Source organism: Nyctereutes procyonoides, unplaced genomic scaffold (assembly GCF_905146905.1).
Source record: "Nyctereutes procyonoides isolate TBG_1078 unplaced genomic scaffold, NYPRO_anot_genome, whole genome shotgun sequence".
NCBI classification, from domain to species: domain Eukaryota; kingdom Metazoa; phylum Chordata; class Mammalia; order Carnivora; family Canidae; genus Nyctereutes; species Nyctereutes procyonoides.
The window spans coordinates 67,861,846-67,883,631 of NW_026575051.1; the positions used below are offsets into that span (position 1 = coordinate 67,861,846).

The following is a 21,786-nucleotide window of genomic DNA, read 5'->3' on the forward strand; positions in this document are numbered from 1 at the left end:
GGTTTAACATTCTTCCTGCTGATGAAAAGTAGTCCTAGCTTTCTGGTGCAGAGCCAGGACACGGCATAACAGACTTCAGCCAGCACAGCTTCTCGGAAGCACAGCTTCAACCTCAGTTTCTATCTTATTCTGTCCTTTGAGGCCACATGTGCTTATTGAGAAGGTAAAGTAATTTGAGGATCAACTTTTACAAGTTTGCCTGAAATGCTATCAGTCTTTTATGGTCTGAGATAACAGCAAATGACTGAGCAGGTCCAATTCCAAACAGCAGATATAAACTGCTCTTCTCTGAGACTAATGTATCCCAGATTATGAGCCAGCCACAGATTGCTCCTTCAGGCTTCCAGTGAGCTGCGAGTTACGCCAAACTCCCTTGGCCCAGATTCCAAGTTCCAGGTTTTACTTTAGCAAAATGCTCTTTTAACATTATTTCTTTAGTCTGATTTCTTTAGCACTATGTCTAGATACTACATACTATATACATTTCTTAAATACCCATTTTGAAGGAATTTTTTGCTTTCCTTCATTTACTTTTTATTATGAATTATTGAGTTTATTATGAGTTATTTTTTACTTAACTGTTTACCACTGAAATAGTTGCAGAATTTATTTTAATATCCTGTAATTTGGCCAATGTGACAGAAACTGGGAAGGTGTTTGTAGAAAACTTAAAATTGTTTCTTTTAGGAAATCAGAAGAGTGTGGCACTTTTGCCAGTTTAGGATAACAGAGCATCTGTGTTACTTCTCATAGCACATAAATGAAATCTTTAGTTCTACTGGAAATTGCAAATGAATTCTCTTTACAGTCACAGCACAGGTATACTATTTATAAGCTTACCCTTGGTAATTCATGATACCAGTTGAAGACATCAATACCAATAAGTGAGAAGATTCTTGCCAGGGGTGGCAGGATTTGCTTGGTGATGTAGTAAGTGGCATTCAGTCTCAGAGTTGGGTCCTGCAGCACTTCCACTGGGCGCCTCACTAGCTGGATAAGTGGTACTCCGGGGGTCCCATAAATGATGACGTATGGCACTCGCTCTCCAACTCGAGGCTCAGAGCGCCGATCGTAAGTAAGCATTTTCCTATTTAAATTCACATAAATATTCACTCAAAAACTGTTATAAAGGCATCTTACCAGAAAATTAAGTAAGAAACAATTATGAAACCATGAGAGTACGAGGAGTACCTTGAAGTTAGAGTTACAACTTTTCTGAGGCCTCTATGCACTTGACTTAGCACCAAGCAGACATAAGAGCTTCAAATTTACTCTAAGTCATTGCTACTTGAAAAACAGTAAGAGTTGCCAGATATCAACTAGCTTAAAATGTTTTCTATCTCCTAATAGGAAGAACTATCACAAATAGTTCTTAAATTTTAAGAACTTTAACTATCATAAATTTTAGCTGGTTAGATGATCTGATTTTAGAATGGTATCATCTAAGTGCTTTGGTAGACCCACATTAAAGACTAACTGGTGATTTTGATGTGGATAAACAATTCAAACTCTGTACCAGATTATGATTTCACCGAATATAGTTTCTCAAGGAAAGCCCAGAAGAGAAGTTCCTTTTTCTTCTTCGGAGTTTAAAAAGTATGGGAGAGCTTTTATTTATCTTTAGTGAGGCTTCTTCTGGACAGGTGAAGAAACTATGAACTAGCTGTCTTTACATCTATTCCAAACCATTCAGAATCCCAGGACTACACTTGGTAGGTACTGAGAGTGGTGCTGTTGTGTGCATCATTACCTTGTAAGTTCAAGGGCTGGCACACAAGCTCCAGGTTTATAAGAGGAACTTCCTCTGTATTCCTTGGCAAAGATAAAATCTTGGATGCTGGCTTTTCCTTCCAGAAGTTTCATACATTGTCGCTGAACATACTGTTTAATTAAACTTATATCTCTTGTTTCAAATAGCAGCTTTAGAGAACGCTCAAGTATCTTAAAAAAAAAAAAAAAGGATACGCTCATAAAAATATCCCCTAGTACATTTCATCGTTATATTTTCAATTATGTAACTACTGGGTAATTTGCCCATCTACCTAAACAATTGGCTATTTATAGTAACTGGATAATAAAAATTAAAGTATTTTGGAGATCTTCTATAGTTTACTATCTCTAAAAATAGAGTATCATGTAGTTTGAGGAACATAACAAAATAACATGCAAATAAAACATTTGCTAGGTAAAGTGTAACATGAAATACTTAAGCACAAGAAGCCAGACATAATTACATGTAGTGGTTTTTTTTTGGCCTGTTATAGACTCAGGTGGACAGACAAAAGTTTAAGTGTCATATCACCAAGCAGTGAAATCAAAATCAGCCTTTTGCTTTTTCATAGTGTCAATAAGTATATATTAGCTGCAATGGAATTTTCTTTTCTTTTTTTAAGAAGATTTTATTTATTTATTCATGAAAGACAGACACAGGCAGAGGGAAAAGCAGGCTCCATGCAGGGAGCCTGACGTGGGACTCGATCCCAGGTTTCCAGGATCACACCCTGAATTGAAGGCGGTGCTAAACCGCTGAGCCACCAGGGCTGCCCTGTGATGGAATTTTCTATGCTAGAAATGTTTCTACTAGTAAATGACTGACATGCAGTGGATATATGTAGTGGATTGAATTAAATTAGTTCTAAGTGAAAGTTCTGTATCTTATGAATACTGAAACCAATACATATTTACTCACTTAGTTTTGCTAATTTGGCTTAAGTATGATTCCACCCTCGGAGAAAGAATGCATTGGATGATATCTCTTCCAGAAACTAGTATTAAATAATATTTCAAATTCACATAACATTATATATATATATATATATATATATATATATATATGGCATAATATACTGACACTAACAATCTATTGTGATTTTTATACCCTTATAAAACTCAGTGTGTAGAGTACTGTTCCATTTATAGTACTTATTTTTGGTTTATTATAGAAGGAATCTGGGCCTGAATAGAGAAGAAGTATAAAATATGGTTAAAATTACTGTGGTTGAGAAATTTAGGTAAATATGGTACTACTGTTCAGAAATCCTTCTAACTAGTATTTAATCATTCAAGTAAATAAAATTTCAGTTTATCTAGAATGGATTACTTATAAAATTATTCTGTCCCTAGATTCTTTATCCTGCTCCCTAGGTTTTGAGTGTTGTTATATGATAACATATTATCATCTCCTGGTGATAGATCAGAAATTCTTATCAAGTTCATGTGTTATTTTTTAGTAATTGTGATAAAAAGTAAGGCGTGGGAAGAAGTCAGAAACTAAGGACTAAAATCAAGTAAGTTGTTTTCATTAGTAATGAAATTTTCACAAATCACATATAGTTCCTCCACTGATAGTTATACATAGTCACTGAGGCTGCGGGGGGGGGCACCGTGATGTGTGCTTAAGGATTTTCACCAGATTCCTTAGCTACTTATTTCTTAAGATGAAAACAAGATAAATAAAATTTACCTTAGAAACAGCAGGGCAGGAATCTCTTCTGACTGTTTCTATTCCTTTTGCATCAAATACCGGGTCCTTTTGATCCAGTGTTTCATACATGTAACCCACATACCTCTTTTTTGTTTGTAAGACACAGGGCAAATATACCTGCAATGGATTAACAAAATGCCTCTCAATAACCATCTTCCCCTGCCATGGATATCTTATTTTTATGTCTTTTTCTCTCTTTAACCAAATATTAATTACACACAAAATGAGCTGTCTTTACTTTCTAACCACTCAACTCCTTTGTATGCACTACCAAATTTTGCCCCTGCTGTAGCTGGCACTGTTCTCTCAAAAGCCATCAATCGTATCTATTTAAACAATTGAATTACTTCAACACCTACATATTTAAAAGTTTTAAGTACAAAATTAAAGTTATAAGAGAATATACAATGAAAAGCCCTGGTCCTCCTACCTCTACTTTCCTGCCCTGGAGGCATCCTCTATTCTTGATTTCCTGTGTACCCTTCCAGAGATACTTATACACATAATGGCAGCTTACATTATATGTCATTCTGTACTTTGCTTATTTAACTTAATAATGTATGTTGGTGAGCATCCCATCCTAGTACAGAAAGCTAAGTTTATTTTGTAGATACACAGTAGTCAATTATGGGAGGGTATCGAAATTTATTTAACTAGTTACCTACTACTGTGGGTCATTTAGGATGTTTCCAATCTTTTGTTTTTTTTTTTTTAAATTACTAGGCAGCTTTTTATATTATATTATATTATATTTTATTTTTATGTATGTATGTATGTATGTATGTATGTATGTATGTATGTATGAATGATAGTCAAAGAGAGAGAGAGAGGCAGAGACACAAGCAGAGGGAGAAGCAGGCTCCATGCACCGGGAGCCCGATGTGGGATTCGATCCCGGGTCTCCAGGATCACGCCCCGGGCCAAAGGCAGGCGCTAAACCGCTGCGCCACCCATGGGTCCCTAATCTTTTGGTATTATAAATAGTGTTCCAGTGAACAACACTGCATGGATTAATCTACTGGATAAGTTTCTAGATTAATCGTTGTGTGCCCTCCATCCTCTTAATGCTACCAAATCGGTCCTTTCCTCTGTCCCCAAGCTTTATCAATAATTGCACTAAATGTAAAGAGTCTAAACATCCCAATTAAAAGGCAGAAGTGATCAGATTGGATCTGATCAAAAGGTGAGACACAGCAATAAACTACTAAAAGTACACTTTAAATGTAAGGACATAGAAAGGTTAGAAATAAAAATGGAAGAAGATACACATGCTAATACTAATCAAAGCAAAGCTAGAGTGGTTATATTAATACCAAAAAAAGCAGATTTCAAGAAAAATATCAAAGATACGAGTATCAATTTATCAAGAAGATAATCCTGAATGTGTACATACTTAGTAAGAAAACTTCAAAATGTATGAAATAAAAGTTGGCAGGATAATAAGGAAGAAACATGGAAATCCATGATTATACACTTAGAGACTTTAGCACCTCTTAGAAATTGACAGAAAATCTTTAAGAAGGCTTCAATACCACCACTACTAACTTAAGTGACAGTTATAGGACATTTCAATAAGCAGAATATAGATAGCTTTTAAGGTCACCGGGGAATATTCACTAAAATAGGCCATAGGCTGGACCAAAGGACAAATTTCAATAAACTTAAAAGCATTAAGATCATACAGAGTGTGTTTTTTGACCACAATGGAATTAAATTAGAAATAGTAACAAAAAGATTTCTAGAATATCCTTAAATGTTTGGAACTTAACACAATTCTAAATGACATGTAAGTCTTTATCATTGAAACAAATGAATAATGAAAATACAAGATACCAAAATTCGAAGCTAAAGTAGTATTTAGAAGGAAATGTGTATCTTAAAATACTTACATTAAAAAATATTTAATATCAATGATTCAAACTTCTAAATTAAGAAGACAGGAAAAGAAAAGCACACTAAACCCAAAGTAAGTAAAAGGAAAGAAATAGTAAGGAATGGAAATTAATGAAATGGTTCTTCAAAAAAGTTCAGTAAATGGGATCCCTGGGTGGCGCAGCGGTTTGGCGCCTGCCTTTGGCCCAGGGCGCGATCCTGGAGACCCGGGATCGAATCCCACGTCAGGCTCCCGGTGCATGGAGCCTGCTTCTCCCTCTGCCTATGTCTCTGCCTCTCTCTCTCTCTCTGTGACTATCATAAATAAATTAAAAAAAAAAAAGTTCAGTAAATGGATAAACCTCTAGATGATCAAGGAAAAAAGAAAAAACAAATTATCAATATTAAAACTGAAAGGAGGGATGTCACTAAAAATCTTATAGATCTCAAAATCACAGTAAGCATATATAAATAATTCATGCCACTAAATCTGATAACCTAGGAGAAATGGACAAATTCCTTTGAACAACTGCAAGTTATCAAAACTGGCCTAAGAAAATCTGAATATTTCAATATATATTAAAGATGTTTAATTTGTCATTAAAAATTTATGCCCTCCACTCCCAATAAAATGTCAGGACCAAAGAGCTTCATTGGTAAATTCCATCAACCATTTAAGAAAGAAATAATTGTATTAACCTTACATACATGGAAACATTTCCGACTCATTTTATGAAACTAGCTTTTTTTTTTTTTTTGGTCCCAAAGCCAGCAAGAAAAAAACTACAGACCAATATTCATCATGAACATATAAATCATAATCCTTAACTGTTTATTTTTTAAAGAAATGTTTATTTTCTTTAAGAAGTTTTGCAGTTTTTGCTTTTATGTTAAGGTCTATGATCTGTATTTCAGGTACATTTTCATGTCTGGTGTTATTTTCTAAGCATGTCATGCTCTTCACTTTGCCAGATGGGTTGAGTGTCCAAGGCACGTTGCCTATACTTCTAGGACAGCACTCCCACCATTCTGTTTTCTAGCTGTTCTCCCCGTCTCTGCACCAATTAGAATGCTCACTCTTCAAGGCAGATACCATATCCAGTCCTCCAAACACAATTCTTGCTTCAAAGTAGGTATTTTTACCCTTTTCACACCTGTTCTCTTAAGTTAACCACTTTAAACTCCTACTCATCCTTCTTTCTCAATCCCTTGAGTTGTCCTTTGTTTTCCCTAGTTCAGGCTATACAGGTTGCATCCTATCTTGAGATTCTCCTCTTCCCAATCCATCTTGTATACCACTGTGGGGCCAGTCCTCCCCACACAGCTTTGATCATGTCATGCTCTTGTTTGATAAACTTTTCTTAATCAAGTTTAAATACTTTAGCTTGGTATTCAAGACACTCTCCCTGTACTCTATGTTCCCATATTATACTTTTCCAACTCCATATTCTCCTACATACCATTTTCTTCTATGCAGAATGACTGCAGCCCCATTGCTGCCTACTGAAATTCTAACTATTTTCTGAGGCACAGTGCAATATTACCTCCTACGTAGTTTCCCCATCCAGCCCAGGAGGACTTTTATTTGTGCTCTTACAGTGTTTAGGGAGACTGCTCTCATGAGACTTCTGTAAGTTAAAAGAGTCTAATCTTTCCTTTTAGGTTACTGGCTCTTAGAGAGTGGGATTGGGTCTTATGCTTCTTTGCATGGCACACCTCTCCTAGCATAATATCTTTTATATAGAAAGAACTAAATACGTATTTGATATCTAAAGTAAAGTGAAAAATCTAAGGTCCTTATGGCAAACTGTATTGTCCAAAGAAATAGTATCTGCCATCCTACATGGTCTTAACAAGTGTGACTCTGACATTCTTCCCATTAAGAGATGGGAATCTATGTTCTCTCCTAAATCTAGACAGGCTATGTGACTTTGGGACAAGGTCATAAAAAGCAAAACAGCTTTTGTCTGTTTTTCTTTGGGATGCTCATTCCTGGAACTCAGTCCCATAATGCTATGAGGAAGAACACATGTCCCAGGGAAAGACCAGTCAGTGTAGGCGTCCCAGCTGACAGCCTTAGATGATGTGCCAAAGAGGAGCCAGCATCAACCCCTAGACATTAGAGTGAGCAAAGCTTTGGGTGATTTCAGCCATTAGCTGTTGGTTGGATCACCTTCATTCAACCTTTAAGTTTTCCTGGCTAAGGACCTAGGCATTGTGGAGCAACACCAGCTATGCAGCACCCTTTCTGAATTCCTGACCCATAAAATCTGTAAGCATAATAAAAAGGGTAACTGTTTTACACCATTAAGTTTGGGTGTGGTCTGTTACACAGTAATAGTCAACTGGAACAACCTTTTTCTTTAAAGACATTACTAAAAAATTTTTGAGAAAATTGCACAAGACTAAGGGAAAATAATTTAACACCTTGTAGACCCATATACTGTTATTGATTCTAAAAATGTATTGTGCAAGTCCAAAATCTCTAGAAGGTATGTGAATTTTATGTGCTTACTAGCATTAATTACATTTCTCTTACCTTTTCAAACTTCAATTTCACTGGTTTAGGATTGGTAGCAGTTACAGCTTCAGCAATTTCCTGACCAATCTTAAAAGACTGCTCCTTAGTGGCTCCTTTCAGTAGCACAAACATACTAAGAGGATTAAAAACAAGGAAGTCATTGTAACAAAAAATTTCATCAAGAGTAACTTTTCTGGCTAACAGTCTAATACCAAAGAACTTTACCCCCCTTACTCTTCCTTATTAAGTTGCTTTCTAGTTTTACTACACTTTCCTTGTATATCTTATTACAGATCTTTAACACATCTAACATTTCTAGTTTGGCTACCACAGATCAGCTCAGCTATCAGAGCTGCCCAAAAGGTCTTGGAGTGATTCCTTGACAATAATAGCTTCATAGAACATAAAATTACATCAGTCATAAAATAAGAGAGAATGTGATTATAAAGATTACTTGTGATATGGGAGGAAATTTCCTTCTAGAACCACCCAGCTTAAAAAAGACATACATATATTTTGTAATATATGTTCACTGCAGAAATGCTAGAAAACATAAAGAGCAATAACCACCTAATCTTATCATTCAGAAAAAAGGTACTACAAACCTTTCTGGGTATACCTGTAAATCTCTTCTCATTTGGGATCACAGATCATTATTGTTGGATAACTTTCTCCTTTCATTTAATTGTACATCTTAAATCTTAACACATTCCCATGTCACTTAGTTCTTTTACGTTATTTTAACAGTTGTACTATATTTCAATGTATGGGTAGATTATAATTTAACTAAACTTCCATCATTGAAATTTGGTTGAATTCTTTTGCTAATATTTCATATATGATAATGTGGCATACCTCTCCTAGCATAATATCTTTTATATAGAAAGAACTTACATTGTATGCTTAGAACAAATTTCTATCAGTGAAATTTCTGGGTAAATGGTATACACTAAAAATATTTTTTGAAAGATATGGTCAATCTGGTTTTCAGAAACATTATTTCTAATGTACAATTCCAACAGCAGTATATGCAGGTCAAGAATGAAGGATTTCTAATATAAATAAAAACCTGCAATACAAAAAATAAAACAAAAAACAATAAAAACCCCAATAAAAACAAAATACCAGGACACCTGGTTAGCTCAGTGGTTGAATGTCTGCCTTTGGCTCAGGACGTGATCCTGGGGTCCTTGGATTGAGTCCCACATCAGGCTCCCTGCAGGGAACCTGCTTTTCTCCCTCTATGTCTCTGACTCTCTCTCTGTCTCTCATCAATCAATCAATCAATCATACCCCCCCCCCCAAAAAAAAGCAACAACAACAACAACAAAAAAAAAAACACCACAAAACCAAAAAACTAAAAGCACTGGGCATTTTTCTCTAACATAATATTTTTTTAAATTTATTTATTTATTTATTTATGATAGTCACACAGAGAGAGAGGCAGAGACACAGGCAGAGGGAGAAGCAGGCTCCATGCACCGGGAGCCCGACGTGGGATTCGATCCCGGGTCTCCAGGATTGCGCCCTGGGCCAAAGGCAGGCGCCAAACTGCTGCGCCACCCAGGGATCCCTCTCTAACATAATCTAGTTAACTTTATAATAGCACAATCTGTGACTAACAGAAATAATGGTCAATAAATATATTTTAAAAAGGGAGATTATAAAGTTGATCTTCACATATAATTTTTTTGTAAATTTTATTTATTTGGAGAGAGAGGGAGGGAGGGAGGAAGGGCAGAGAGGGAAAGAAAAATCTCAGGCAGACTCCACACTGAGCTGAAATCAAGAGTCAGATGTTTAACTGACTGAGCCACCCAGGTGCCCCTTCACTTATAATTTTAATGGAAAGATATTAAATAGTAGAAATGAAAAATATTTTGAAACATGACCTTAAGATTCTTGTTCCTAGTCTTGGGGCCACATAAACCAATCTCATATTTCTTAAATGCTTTTATATTGGACTTCAAATCTCATTTGGATGGTTTCTTTGGAAAAGCTCTTGCTTTGCCAATACTGGAGATAGTATTTAGAGTCTGATATGAAAAGCTTAAGAAAAATGAATATTTATTCAGTATTAAGATGTTTAAAATAAAACTGGTCTTAATCTAAATTTTAATATACTCTGAAACACTTGAAGCTTTCTATAATATTTTTTTGTTAGGCCCATCTGATTTTATCAATAAAGCTTTATTTTTAAAATAGATTTTAAAATCTCCTTTTGAAAGATTTTCAAAAATCAACTTTGCTGAGATATAATTTGCATATAATAAAATGAATACATCTTAAGTGTACAGTTCCATGCTGACAAATGCACAGACTTGTTATGGGCTGCACTGGGTCCCCCTAAAATTCATATGCTGAAGCCCTAACCCCAGTACCTCAGAATCCAAGTATACTTGGAGATAGGACCTTTAAAGAGGTAATTAAGTTAAAAGGAGGCCCTAACTTAGGTGGTTGTTAGGATAAGCCTACTGTTACTGGTGTTATAAATAGGGAATATCTGAATATACAAAAGAACACCAGGCATGCTCATGAACAAAGGAAAGGTCATGTGAGGACAAAGAAGGTGACCACCTGCAAGCTAAACAGAGAGGCTTCAAGAGAAACCGTATTTCCCAACACTTGATCTTGAACTTCAAGCCTCTAGAACTATGAGAAAGTAAATTTCTGTTGTTTAAGCCACTAAATCTATGATAGCCTTAAAAAACTAAGGAAATTTTCATCACCCCCCAAAATTCCCCTGTACTCTTTTGTAATAATTCTCCACTCCTGGCCATAGGCAACAGAAGACCTGCTTTTCATTACTATAGATTTTCCCCCCCTCTAAGAATTTCATATTAATGGAACCGTACAGTGTGTACTCTCTTATGTCTGGCTTCTTTCAGCATATTTTTTAGATTCATCTATGTTGCTGAAGTAACAGTAACTGATTCCTTTTTTATTGCCGAGTAGTATTCCATTGTATAGACATGCCATGTTTGTTTATTCATTCACCCTTTGGTGGAAATTTGTATTGTTTGTGGTTTTGGACTATTATAAATAAAGGTGCAATAAACATTTGTATCAAGTCTTTGTGTGGACCTAAATTTAAATTTCATTTAGGTAACTATCCAGGAATAGAATTGTTAAGTCATATGCTAAGGGTATGTTTGATTTGAGATATAACTACCAAACTTTTGTTTTTTAAAAGATCACTATGCTTAAAATGCTCAGGCACAGTGATGATGAAGACACTTTGAAATTAAAGTTCCTATGTACACATTTTTATTTCTAGGACAGGAGAAACTAAGCTGTGGTAATAGAAATCAGGTAAGTGGTTGCCTGGTGGTAGGGAATTAAAGTGAGGGACTGTGAAAGGGTAGATGGAGCTTTCTACATTGATAAAAATGTTCTGCACCCCGAGGTGGTGACTGGTCAAATAGATCTATACATGTGTATACTGAACTATGTATACACTGTGCATTTTCTTTTTAAAAATAGTGCACTTTTGTTAAAAATTATACTTCGATGGAGTAGAGAGCTTAAAAATTATTATTATAGGGTATATATATATATATATATATGAGATTTTACCCAGTAGTTAGTGGGTTTCAGTCCAGTCCATCTATGTTGTTTTGGCCAGTTTTATTTTAGCTAAGCTTCAAGACAGGTGGCCAAGACTAAGGGAAGGTCATTTAACAGAATGGATGTGATTTGCTTACAAAAAGAGAAAAATGTTTTAAAATGAGTTTGTCACTGGTGCTTTTAATCTAGTTAAATAACATTTATCTTTGTGTTGGGAGATTCAAGTATACATATAGAACAGTGACTGTCACATGGTAGGGGGTGAATGGGACTATTAGAATAATTTAGGAGGCCTTTCTCAATTATACTCAGATGAATTTCCCAAGAGATTCTTTTTTAAAAAATATTTTAAAAATTTGAGTATAGTTGACCCAAGAGATTCTAGAGAACTCTAGATGATGGGAGTAGATCATATCCCACTAGGGTGCAATAAATATGATTGCGAAGCACTATTCTATAAAATAATTGTTTGAACCACTAGTTAATAATACTGTAATAACTTTTTAGGTGACAACTGGTAGCTACACTTATCATGGTGAACATTTTACAATGGATATAATTGTCAGATCACTGCATTGTACACCGGAAGCTAATACTGTATGTCAATTATATTTTAATAAAAAATATTTAATTGAAAAAAAGAATTCAGTGTGTTTATTATACTTTCTAAATGGACAATAATGCATAATTGCTTTAGAAAGAGAAACACTCTTCGAACACTAATTTTGACGTTTTTGTAACTGATTTCCCTTAGCTAGACCTCAAGATTCATAAAAGTAGCAGTCTTGAAATTGGAGGGAGGCAATGGTCATTCACCATCATCTATCGGATTTCCTTCATTCTGATCAAAAAGGCTAAGTGATTTGTTAATGACCATACAATCAGGAGTACAGCTAGAAAAGAGAATTCAGATCACCTCTCAGTTAAGAACTTATTCACTTTACTGAGCATTATTATTCCTGAAGCAGTGTTTCTCAAACTTTTATTGTCTTCTCAAAGTTAAAAGTAATTTAATAAGAGAAAATCATTACTAAGGATTAAAAAATATTGTTGGATGGGGTTGAACTTTGTGGGGCCCAAACACATTGTACTATTTAAGTTTTGCTTCCTAGGAACCAATTTGTACCCTGTTAGAGTGATACTGTTCCTATTGATAATGCAAGTTCTAGAGTGACTTGCCATCATACAGTATATTTCAATAAACATTTGTTGAATGAATCAGATAGTGAATGGACAGCAAAAGCTCGAATACTGTGAACACATTTCTTTGATTAGAATCAAAATACCTGTGGATTCTGACAATGAGAAAGTACTAGCTAGGAATAAAAAAAGCACTAAGTATTGATTTATGGCATCACTGCTGACTAGCTGGATGATTTTAGACAAGTTTCTTGTCTGGGGAATCTGCTTTTAGGCAACACCTGAGAATGTGTCTCTGATGGTTATTCCCAACAATGTGAAAACTGCTGACCTGAATAGCACCAGGATTCTCTTCAGTTCTGACATTGTGATTTTTTGTTTTTTGGTTTGAATTCTTAAAGATCTGTTTTTGTTTTTTGTTTTTTTTTTTTAAGATTCTATTTATTTATCTGAGAGAGAGGGTGAGTGGCAAAGTGGCAGGAGAGGAGCAGACAGAGGGACAGCAGAGTCCATGATAAGGGTGGAGTCTTATACGGGGCATGATCTCATGACCCTGAGATCATGACCTGAGCCAAAGTCACTAACTGACTGAGCCACCCAGGTGTCCCTGAATTTTTCAAGATCTTAAAGGCTAAACAGCTAAACTAACTACAATCAGAATCATGCCAACTTCTGATTCTCTGTATGTGTTATCAACTATGGACATGTATAACCCTAAATTAAGCTCAACAATTTAAATGTTTAACTTTTCCTCTTCCAAAACAAAACAAAACAAAAACAACAGAAAAAAAAAAAAAAACTTTGTCCTCTTCCCTAAGTATTTTGCAAGGAGTTCTGCTAACAAGGTGCAAAGCTATGTTCTAGCAACTTTTATTTTGCTGGACCACTCAACAGAAGTGGTTTTACCCCCCCCCCCAAAAAAAAAGTGGTTTTACAGGGCAGTGAAATACTCAGGAGTCGCTTTTGATGGGGAAGAGTAGAGACTATGGATAATTGGGACCTGGATAATTTGAAAGTATCCCCACCTGTCAGTAATGAAACAGCTGCTATATGAGGCAAGGTCTCATTCAGCATTAATATGAATATACTGATTTTATGTGCATTAATGAATGGCAAAGATTAAATACTATCTAAAGATTGCCTAGAAGCTGTTTTTAATGATTAGAAGCATTATCTCCTACTGCTCTGTTGGGCTGTAAAGTAATCAGAGCTCCTGAGACAAGTGCTCTTAGCATGATCACGGTAACTCTAAGCCTTCAATATGAAAAGAATATCAGACTCTAAGAAGTTTGCATAATACCTATGTTCTAGAAGAATTTTAGTAAGTCATAAAAATAAGATGTTACATAAATAACTGGGCCCTGATGAATACCAAAACAAGCACCCAGGGTAAAGTTACTAATTCAGGACTCAGAGGCAGTCCTATCCTTTGCCAGTCCATGAATCATGGGCTTCAGGAAGTCTGTGAGCCCTCTGGAATCAAATGTAAACTGTATTTGCCTATATGCACTTTTTGTAGAAGGTCAAAAATATTTTGGGGCCTAGTGAAAAGTTAACCACTCACAGCTTTGGCACGTATCTTTCAAAATTAAGGTAGATATTTAAATTCATAGGGCTGCAGCTACATGAGGAATCATTCACATTAAAAGCAGTTTCTTTAAAGACTAGACTCTTGTGTATACAGTATTTTTGCAGATTGTTATCTACCTGGCTACCTACAGGGATGCCACAGGAATCTCTACAAGTCTGTGGCTCAGGACACTTAAATTTTCTGTTAATTCAGGAGTTGTGCTAATCCTGATCACAAAATCGTAAGGACTGGGAAGGACTTAAGGAGAATTCTGTTTTTAGGAAAGATTACCCTTAAGCCATTTGAAACACTGGAATGAGTATCTGAAGAGATTCCCAAAGCAGAAAGTTCATTACCTGTCAGTATCTCCATATACAACCCTAGCGCCCCATTTCTTGGTATCATTCACCAGTTTAATAGCTCGCTCCAAGGTCTCTCTGGCTTTGTGAACAATACTATCACCAACCTGTTGGTACAAACACACCGGAAGTAATTTCTTAACATAGCTTAGTATAAATCAATAGATTTTAACATAGAATAATTTTCATTACTAAATATTCCTAAAAATAAAACAAAGAGAAAAGGATGTAAAAAAGAAAACAAAACAATCTTCTGTGTCATTCTATAAGGACTCAAGAAGAAAATAAGGTATAGAATTAAAAAAAAAAAAAGATTTACTTATTTGACAGAGTGAGTACAAGCAAGGGGAGCAGCAGAGGCAGAGGGAGAAGGAGGCTCCCCATAGAGCAGGGAGCCCAACATGAGACTTGATCCCAGAACCCCAGGATCATGACCTGAGCTGAAGGCAGATGCGTAACTGACTGAGCCACCCGGGCATCTTAAGGTAAAGAATTTAAAGAAAGGAACCTATCAATACACAGACTCGTCTGTCAGTGTATTAGTAAGTAAAACAGATTGCACTTTACACAAGGTATGCAGCTTTGGGGCGCCTGGGTGGCTCAGTTGGTTAAGTGTCTGCCTTCAGCTCAGGTCATTACCCTAAGGTCCTGGGACTAAGCCTGGCTTCAGACTCCACACTCTGTGGGGAGCCTACTTCTCCCCTCTATTTCTGCCTCCCTCTGTCTCTCATGAATAAATAAATAAAATCTAAAATAAAAACCCACCAAAAGCAAAACAAGATACAAAGCTTCATTTGATTCCTGGAAGAATAAGCCTTGTTTATTCAAGGACTTCCTTATATGCCTTTATAATCAATTAGCCAGGAAATTGTTCCATGTATGTGCTTGAGTGTGTGTATGCAGATCTTAAAAAATTTTTTTGTAGTGTTATAAATTTCTTCAGTTATCATAAAAGTTAAAGTCTGAACTTCAATCGCAATGATTGGTTATATATAATTTTTAGGTAATACAGAATACAAGGAAAAATGTATCATTATATGATGGAAAATCAAGTGTTCAATTTATTTATTTATTAAAAAGATTTTATTTATTTATTTATGAGAGACAAACAGAGAGGGGGGGGGGGCAGAGACACAGGCAGAGGGAGAAGTAGGCCCCATGCAGGGAGCCCGATGAGGGACACAATCCTGGGTCTCCAGGATCAGGCCCTGGGCCGAAGGCAAGCACTAAACCGCCGAGCCATCCAGGGATCCCTCAAGTGTTCAAGTTAAATTAAGTAGCAGATATATGTCTAACAAGGATACCTTTTTTTTTTTTTTTTAAAGTGATCTCTCCACCCAACATGGGGCCTGAACTCAAGCTCGAGTTGCATGCTTCACCAACTGAGCCAGCTAGGTGCCCCTAACAAGGGTACTTTCATTAGTGATTAGTGAAACAAAGATCATGTCATAAGCTAACAAAAAAGATGGTAGATCTTGACAAATATGACAAACTAATTATATTTTGTAGTTAAGTAAAGACACCAGCATAGGACTGCTGCTTCATTTATTAAACTCATAAAAGCTAAGGGTTTGGGAAAATTGCCCTTTGGCATAATTGGAGCTTTCCTTTAAAAATTTTAAAATAAGAATCATGTACTTTTGTATTAAGAAGCAAACAATAGTAACAATTATCCTTTTACTATGAAATTTGAATCACCTGAATTAAATGTAGGATTGAATAAAGGCTATTTATAGCTGCTTTTATTTTTTATTTTTTTTTTAATTTTTTTTTTTTTTTTTTTTTTTATTTATGATAGTCACAGAGAGAGAGAGAGAGAGAGAGAGAGGCAGAGACACAGGCAGAGGGAGAAGCAGGCTCCATGCACCGGGAGCCTGATGTGGGATTCGATCCCGGGTCTCCAGGATCGCGCCCTGGGCCAAAGGCAGGCGCCAAACCGCTGCGCCACCCAGGGATCCCTATAGCTGCTTTTAAAAGGAAATATTAAATGAACAAAAGACTAAATGGTAGCAGAAATGTAATTTGGGTATTAAGAAAATCCTGAGGGGTGCCTGGGTGGCTCAGTGGTTGAGCATCTGCCTTGGCTCAAGTTGTGATCCCAGGATCATGGGAATGAGTCCTGCATTGGGTTTCCCACAGGGAGCCTGCTTCTGCCTCTGCCCATGTTTCTACCTCTGTGCGTCTCTCATGAATAAATAAATAAAATCTTAAAAAAAAAAAAAGATAACCTTGAGAATATGAACTATATCCTGAGATTTTTTAAAAATCATGTTATCTAGTTGAAATTCAAGTTTGAATGAAAGATTCAATGTTATCTGTTGCCACTTTCAAAACAAGATAAACTTTAAAATATATGCTGGCAAATAGCTGGAAGGGTGAGCCATCTAGTGTCAGAGTCAAATATGCTTTGAGACATACACATGCTGATCCTAAATGTCTGCCTCCCACTGCCTACTCTGGCCTATTTTAGTTACACTGAAGAGTCTGAATTCTTACAGCTGCCCCCAAGAGGTTGCAGGGCCAAGGACTCAGCAGCAGGAGGGGGAAGAAGGAAGGAAGGAAGGAAGGAAGGAAGGAAGGAAGGAAGGAAGGAAGGGAGGGAGGGAGGGAGGGAGGGAGGGAGGGAGGGAGGGAGGGAGGGGTAATTAAAAGTGATTCTGCTACTTTGTGCCAGATGGTTCCAGTTTGAACATTACAGTGGTTCCAGTTTGAACATTACAAACATTACAGGGCTAAGAGGATTTTTTAAAAAAAGGAAAATAACTGGGCTTTACAGTTTAGTTGGGATCCTGAAAAGTTATAATGAGAAAAATATTTAAGGTGAAAATTCCCTGAAGAGGAGTGTTGGCAAGGATGTGGAAAAAAAGGGATCCCTTGTCACCACTGGTGGGACTGCAAACTGGTGTAGCCACTACAGAGAACAATGTGGAGGTTCCTCAAAAAATTAAAAACAGAAATACCAAGTGATCCAGCAATTCCACTACTGGGTATATATCTGAAGGAAATGAAAACAATACCTGTAAATGATATCTGCACCCCTAGGTTCACTGCAGCATTATTTACAATAGCCAAGACGTGGAAGCAACCTAAGTGTGTACTGACAGATGAATGGATAAAGAAAATGTGGTGTATATACAGGTGACTCTTGAACAACACAGGCTTGAGCTGTATGGGTCCCCTTATATGTGGATTTTTCCAATAAATACAATATGGGATTGTAAATATATTTTCTTTTATTTTAATAACATTTTTCTTTTTCTAACTTAATTTTAAGAATACCACATATAATACACATGACATACAAAATATGTGTTGTTTATGTTATCATTAACACTACTGGACTATTTGTAGTTAAATTTTGGAGAATCAACAGTTATTCATGGATTTTTTGACTCCATAGGGGGTCAGTGCCCCCAACCCCTGCATTCTCCAAGTCCATGTTTTATCTTTTCACACCTGAGTGTCCTTTGCAGAGCAGAAAATTATTTTAATGAAGTTCAGCTTATCAATCTTTTCTATTATACACTGTACCTTTGGCATTGCACCTAAAAAGCCATTACCAAATCCAAGATCATCTAGATTTTTTCCTGTTATTTTCTAGAAGTTTTATATTTATAGTTTTGTGTTTTATATTTAGTTCTGTGATCCAATTTGAGTTAATATTTGTGAAGGGTATAAGGTCTGTGTCTAGATTCTCTTTCTTGTTTGTGGATATCCTAGCACCATTTATTGAAAAAGCTTTTTTCTATCTTCACTACATCATATTGCCTTTGCTCCTCTGTTAAAGATCAGATGACTGTATTTATGTGGGTCTACTTCTGTAATCTCTATTCTATTCCACTAATCTATTTATCTGCTCTTTGGCCAATTCTACACACTACCTTGATTCGTGTAGCTTTATAATAAGTCTTAAAGTCAGGTACTGTTAGTCCTAGGAGTTTATTCTTCAAAATTATCTTGTCTATTCTAGACCTTTTACCTCTTCATGTAAACTTTAAAATCAGTTTGTCAATATCCATAAAATAACTTGCTGGTATTTTGACTAGGATTACATTCAATTTATACATCAAACTGATATGAACTGACATCTTGACAATACAGTCTTATCAACATGGAATATTTTTCCTTTTCTTTATTTAGCTCTTCTTGCATTTCTTTCACTAGTTGTGTCATTTTCCTCAGAGATCTCATACATACTTTGCTAGATTTATACTGAAGTATTTCATTTTGGGGGGTACTTAATATAAATGGTGTTACATTTTTAATTTCAAGTTTCATTTGTTCATTGCTGGTATACAGGAAAGTGACTGACTTCTGTTGTACTAACCCTGTATTCTGCAACCCTGCTATAACTGCTTATTAGGTCTAGGATTTTTTTGTTAATTCTTTTGGATTTTCTACATAGAAAATTATGCCATATATAACAAAGATAGTTTTATTTCTTCCTTCCCAATCTGTATACCTTTTAAGTCCTTTATTTGTCTTACTGCATTAGCTTCCAGTTCTTCTATGATGCTGAAAATCAGTGGTGGTGAGAGGGGTCATTCCTGCCTTGTTCCCAATCTCAGTGGGAAAGCTTCAAGGTTTTCATAGCTAAGTATGATATTAGCTGTAAGCTTGTGGGGTTTTGTTTTTTTGTTTTTTTGTAGATATTCTTTATAAAGCTGAGAAAGTTCCTCTCTTCCTAGTTTACTGAAGGTTTTTATGATTGGATTTTTCAAATGCTTTCTCCGTATCTGCTGTTATGATCATGTAGCTTTTCAAGATTTTATTTACTTATTCATTAGAGAGAGAGAGAGCACGCGAGAGAGCGAGAGATAGGAGATGCAGGCTCCATGCAAGGAGCCTGCCTGATATAGAACTCGATCCTGGGACTCCCGATCACACCCTGAGCCAAAGGCAGATGCTCAGTCGCTGAGCCACCCAGGTGTCCCTCATGTAGGTTTTATTACATAGCCTGTGTATGATGTGTTGGAACTCACTAGTTGATTTTTGAATGTTTTATCAGCCTTGCATGCCTGGGATAAACCCCACTTGGTTGTGGTATATAACTGTTTTTATATATTGCTGGATTTGAGTTGCTAACATTTGTTAAAAATTTTTACAGCTATGTTCATGAGAGATACTGGTGTCTGGCTTTCTTGTAATGTCTTTGGTTTTGGTATTAGGATTATGCTGGCCTCACAAAATATGTTAGAAAGTATTCCTTCTTCTATTTTCTGAAAGAGATCGTAGAGAATTGGTAAAAATTTTTTCCATTAAATGTTTGGTAGAATTTACCAGTAAACCCATCTGGGTCTGGTACCTTCTATTTTGGAAGGTTATTAATTCAATTTCTTTAAGAGATATAAGCCTATTCAGACTTTCTTTCTTTCTTTCTTTCTTTCTTTCTTTCTTTCTTTCTCTCTCTCTCTCTCTCTCTCTCTCTCTCTCTCTCTCTCTCTTTCTTTCTTTCTTTCTTTCTTTTAAAGATTTATTTATTTATTTATGATAGAGATAGACACACAGAGAGAGAGGCAGAGACACAGGAGGAGGGAGAAGCAGGCCCATCCCGGGAGCCCGATGTGGGAATCGATCCCCGGACTCCAGGATCGCGCCCTGGGCCAAAGGCAAGCGCTAAACCGCTGAGCCACCCAGGGATACCAGACTATTTCTTTCTGTGTAAGTTTTGACAGATTACAACTTTTAAATAATTGGTCATTTCATCTAGGATATCAAATTTGTGTTTGTAGTATCCTTTGATTGTCTTTCTAATGTTCATGGGACCTAAAGTGATGTCTTTTCTTTCATTTCTGATATTAGCAATTTGTGTCCTCTTTCTTCTTTTTTCTTAGGCTGGCTGAAGGCTTATTGATTTTATTAAAAGTCTTTTCAAAGAACTAGTTTTGGGGTTCTTTGATTCTCAATTGATTTGTTTGCAATTTCATTGATTTCTGATACATTTTTTTAAAAAGATTTATTTATTTATTCATGAGAGACACAGACTGAGAGAGACAGGCAGAGGGAGAAGCAGGCTCCTTGCAGGGATTCTGATGCGGCACTCGATCCCAGATCCCAGGATCACGACTTGAGCCAAGGGCAGGTGCCCAACTAGTGAACCACCCAGGCATCCGGATTTCTGATATAATTTTTATTATTATTTTTCTTCAGTTCACTTTGGATTTAATTTATTCTTTTTCTAGTTTTCTAAGGTGGAAGCTTAGATCATTAGTTTTAGATTTTTTTTTTCTAATAACGGATTCAATATTATAAATTTCCCTCAAGGGCTACTTTTGCTGATTCCCACAAACTGTGATAAGTTGTGTTTTCCTTTAGTTAAAAATATTAAAAAAAATTTTTTCTTTGACCCATGTGTTACTTAGAGATGTGGTGTTTAATCTCTAAACATGTGGGGATTTTCCAGCTCTTTCTGTTACTGATACCTAGTTTAATTGCACTGTGAGTTAAGAGTAGACATTATATGATTTATGTTCTTTTAAATTTGTTAAGGTGTGTCTTATGACCCAGAATGTGGTCTGTCTTGGCGCATATTCCAGGTGAGCTTGAGAAGAATGCATATTTGGGTGTTGTATGAAGCAGTCTATAAGTGCCCACCATATTCAGTTGGTTGTGCTGTTGAGTTAAACTTCATTCTTATTAGTTTTTTATTTTTTATGATAGTCACAGAGAGAGAGAGAGAGAGAGAGGCAGAGACACAGGCAGAGGGAGAAGCAGGCTCCATGCACTGGGAGCCCAACGTGGGATTTGATCCCAGGTCTCCAGGATTGCGCCTTGGGCCAAAGGCAGGTGCCAAACCACTGTGCCACCCAGGGATCCCTCTTATTAGTTTTTTTTCCTACATGTTGTCCTTGTTTTGTTATTTTTGTTTTCCACTCTTTTTCTGCCTTTTGTGGTTTTCATTTTTTGATAGGATTCCATTTTCTCTTTCATACACATCAATTATTTTTATTTCTCTTTTTACAAAAGTGGTTGCCTTAGATTTTGCAATATACATTTACTTTCAATATACCACTTTTTTTTTTTTTTTTTTTTTGAGAATCAAGATTGTGTTTTATTGCCAAGGACCTTTGGATTTTTCTCTGGGCTTTCTTTGAAATGGTTAAAATAACCTCATTAAAATAGCTATGTTAAAGTATTAAATAAACATGAAACCAAATCGTATTTTAGGAGAAGCTATCAGCAAACAAATATCTAGTGAGTTAAATGTTGAGTTGACTCTTTTAAACCAAAAAGAAAAAAAAAAAACAAAAAAAAAACCCACAGTAATTTATTT

The 21,786-nt window shown here is 36.0% G+C and overlaps 1 protein-coding gene across 1 annotated transcript in view; it reads right to left on the reverse strand.

The window, feature by feature from the left end:
• REV3L (REV3 like, DNA directed polymerase zeta catalytic subunit) overlaps positions 1–21,786 on the reverse strand; it is a 178,899-nt gene that overhangs the window by 8,322 nt on the left and 148,791 nt on the right. Inside the window, 5 exon segments of the mRNA XM_055330511.1 lie at positions 841–1,087; positions 1,751–1,941; positions 3,464–3,601; positions 7,896–8,010; positions 14,511–14,620. Of these exon segments, the coding sequence (XP_055186486.1) occupies positions 841–1,087; positions 1,751–1,941; positions 3,464–3,601; positions 7,896–8,010; positions 14,511–14,620 (801 nt within the window).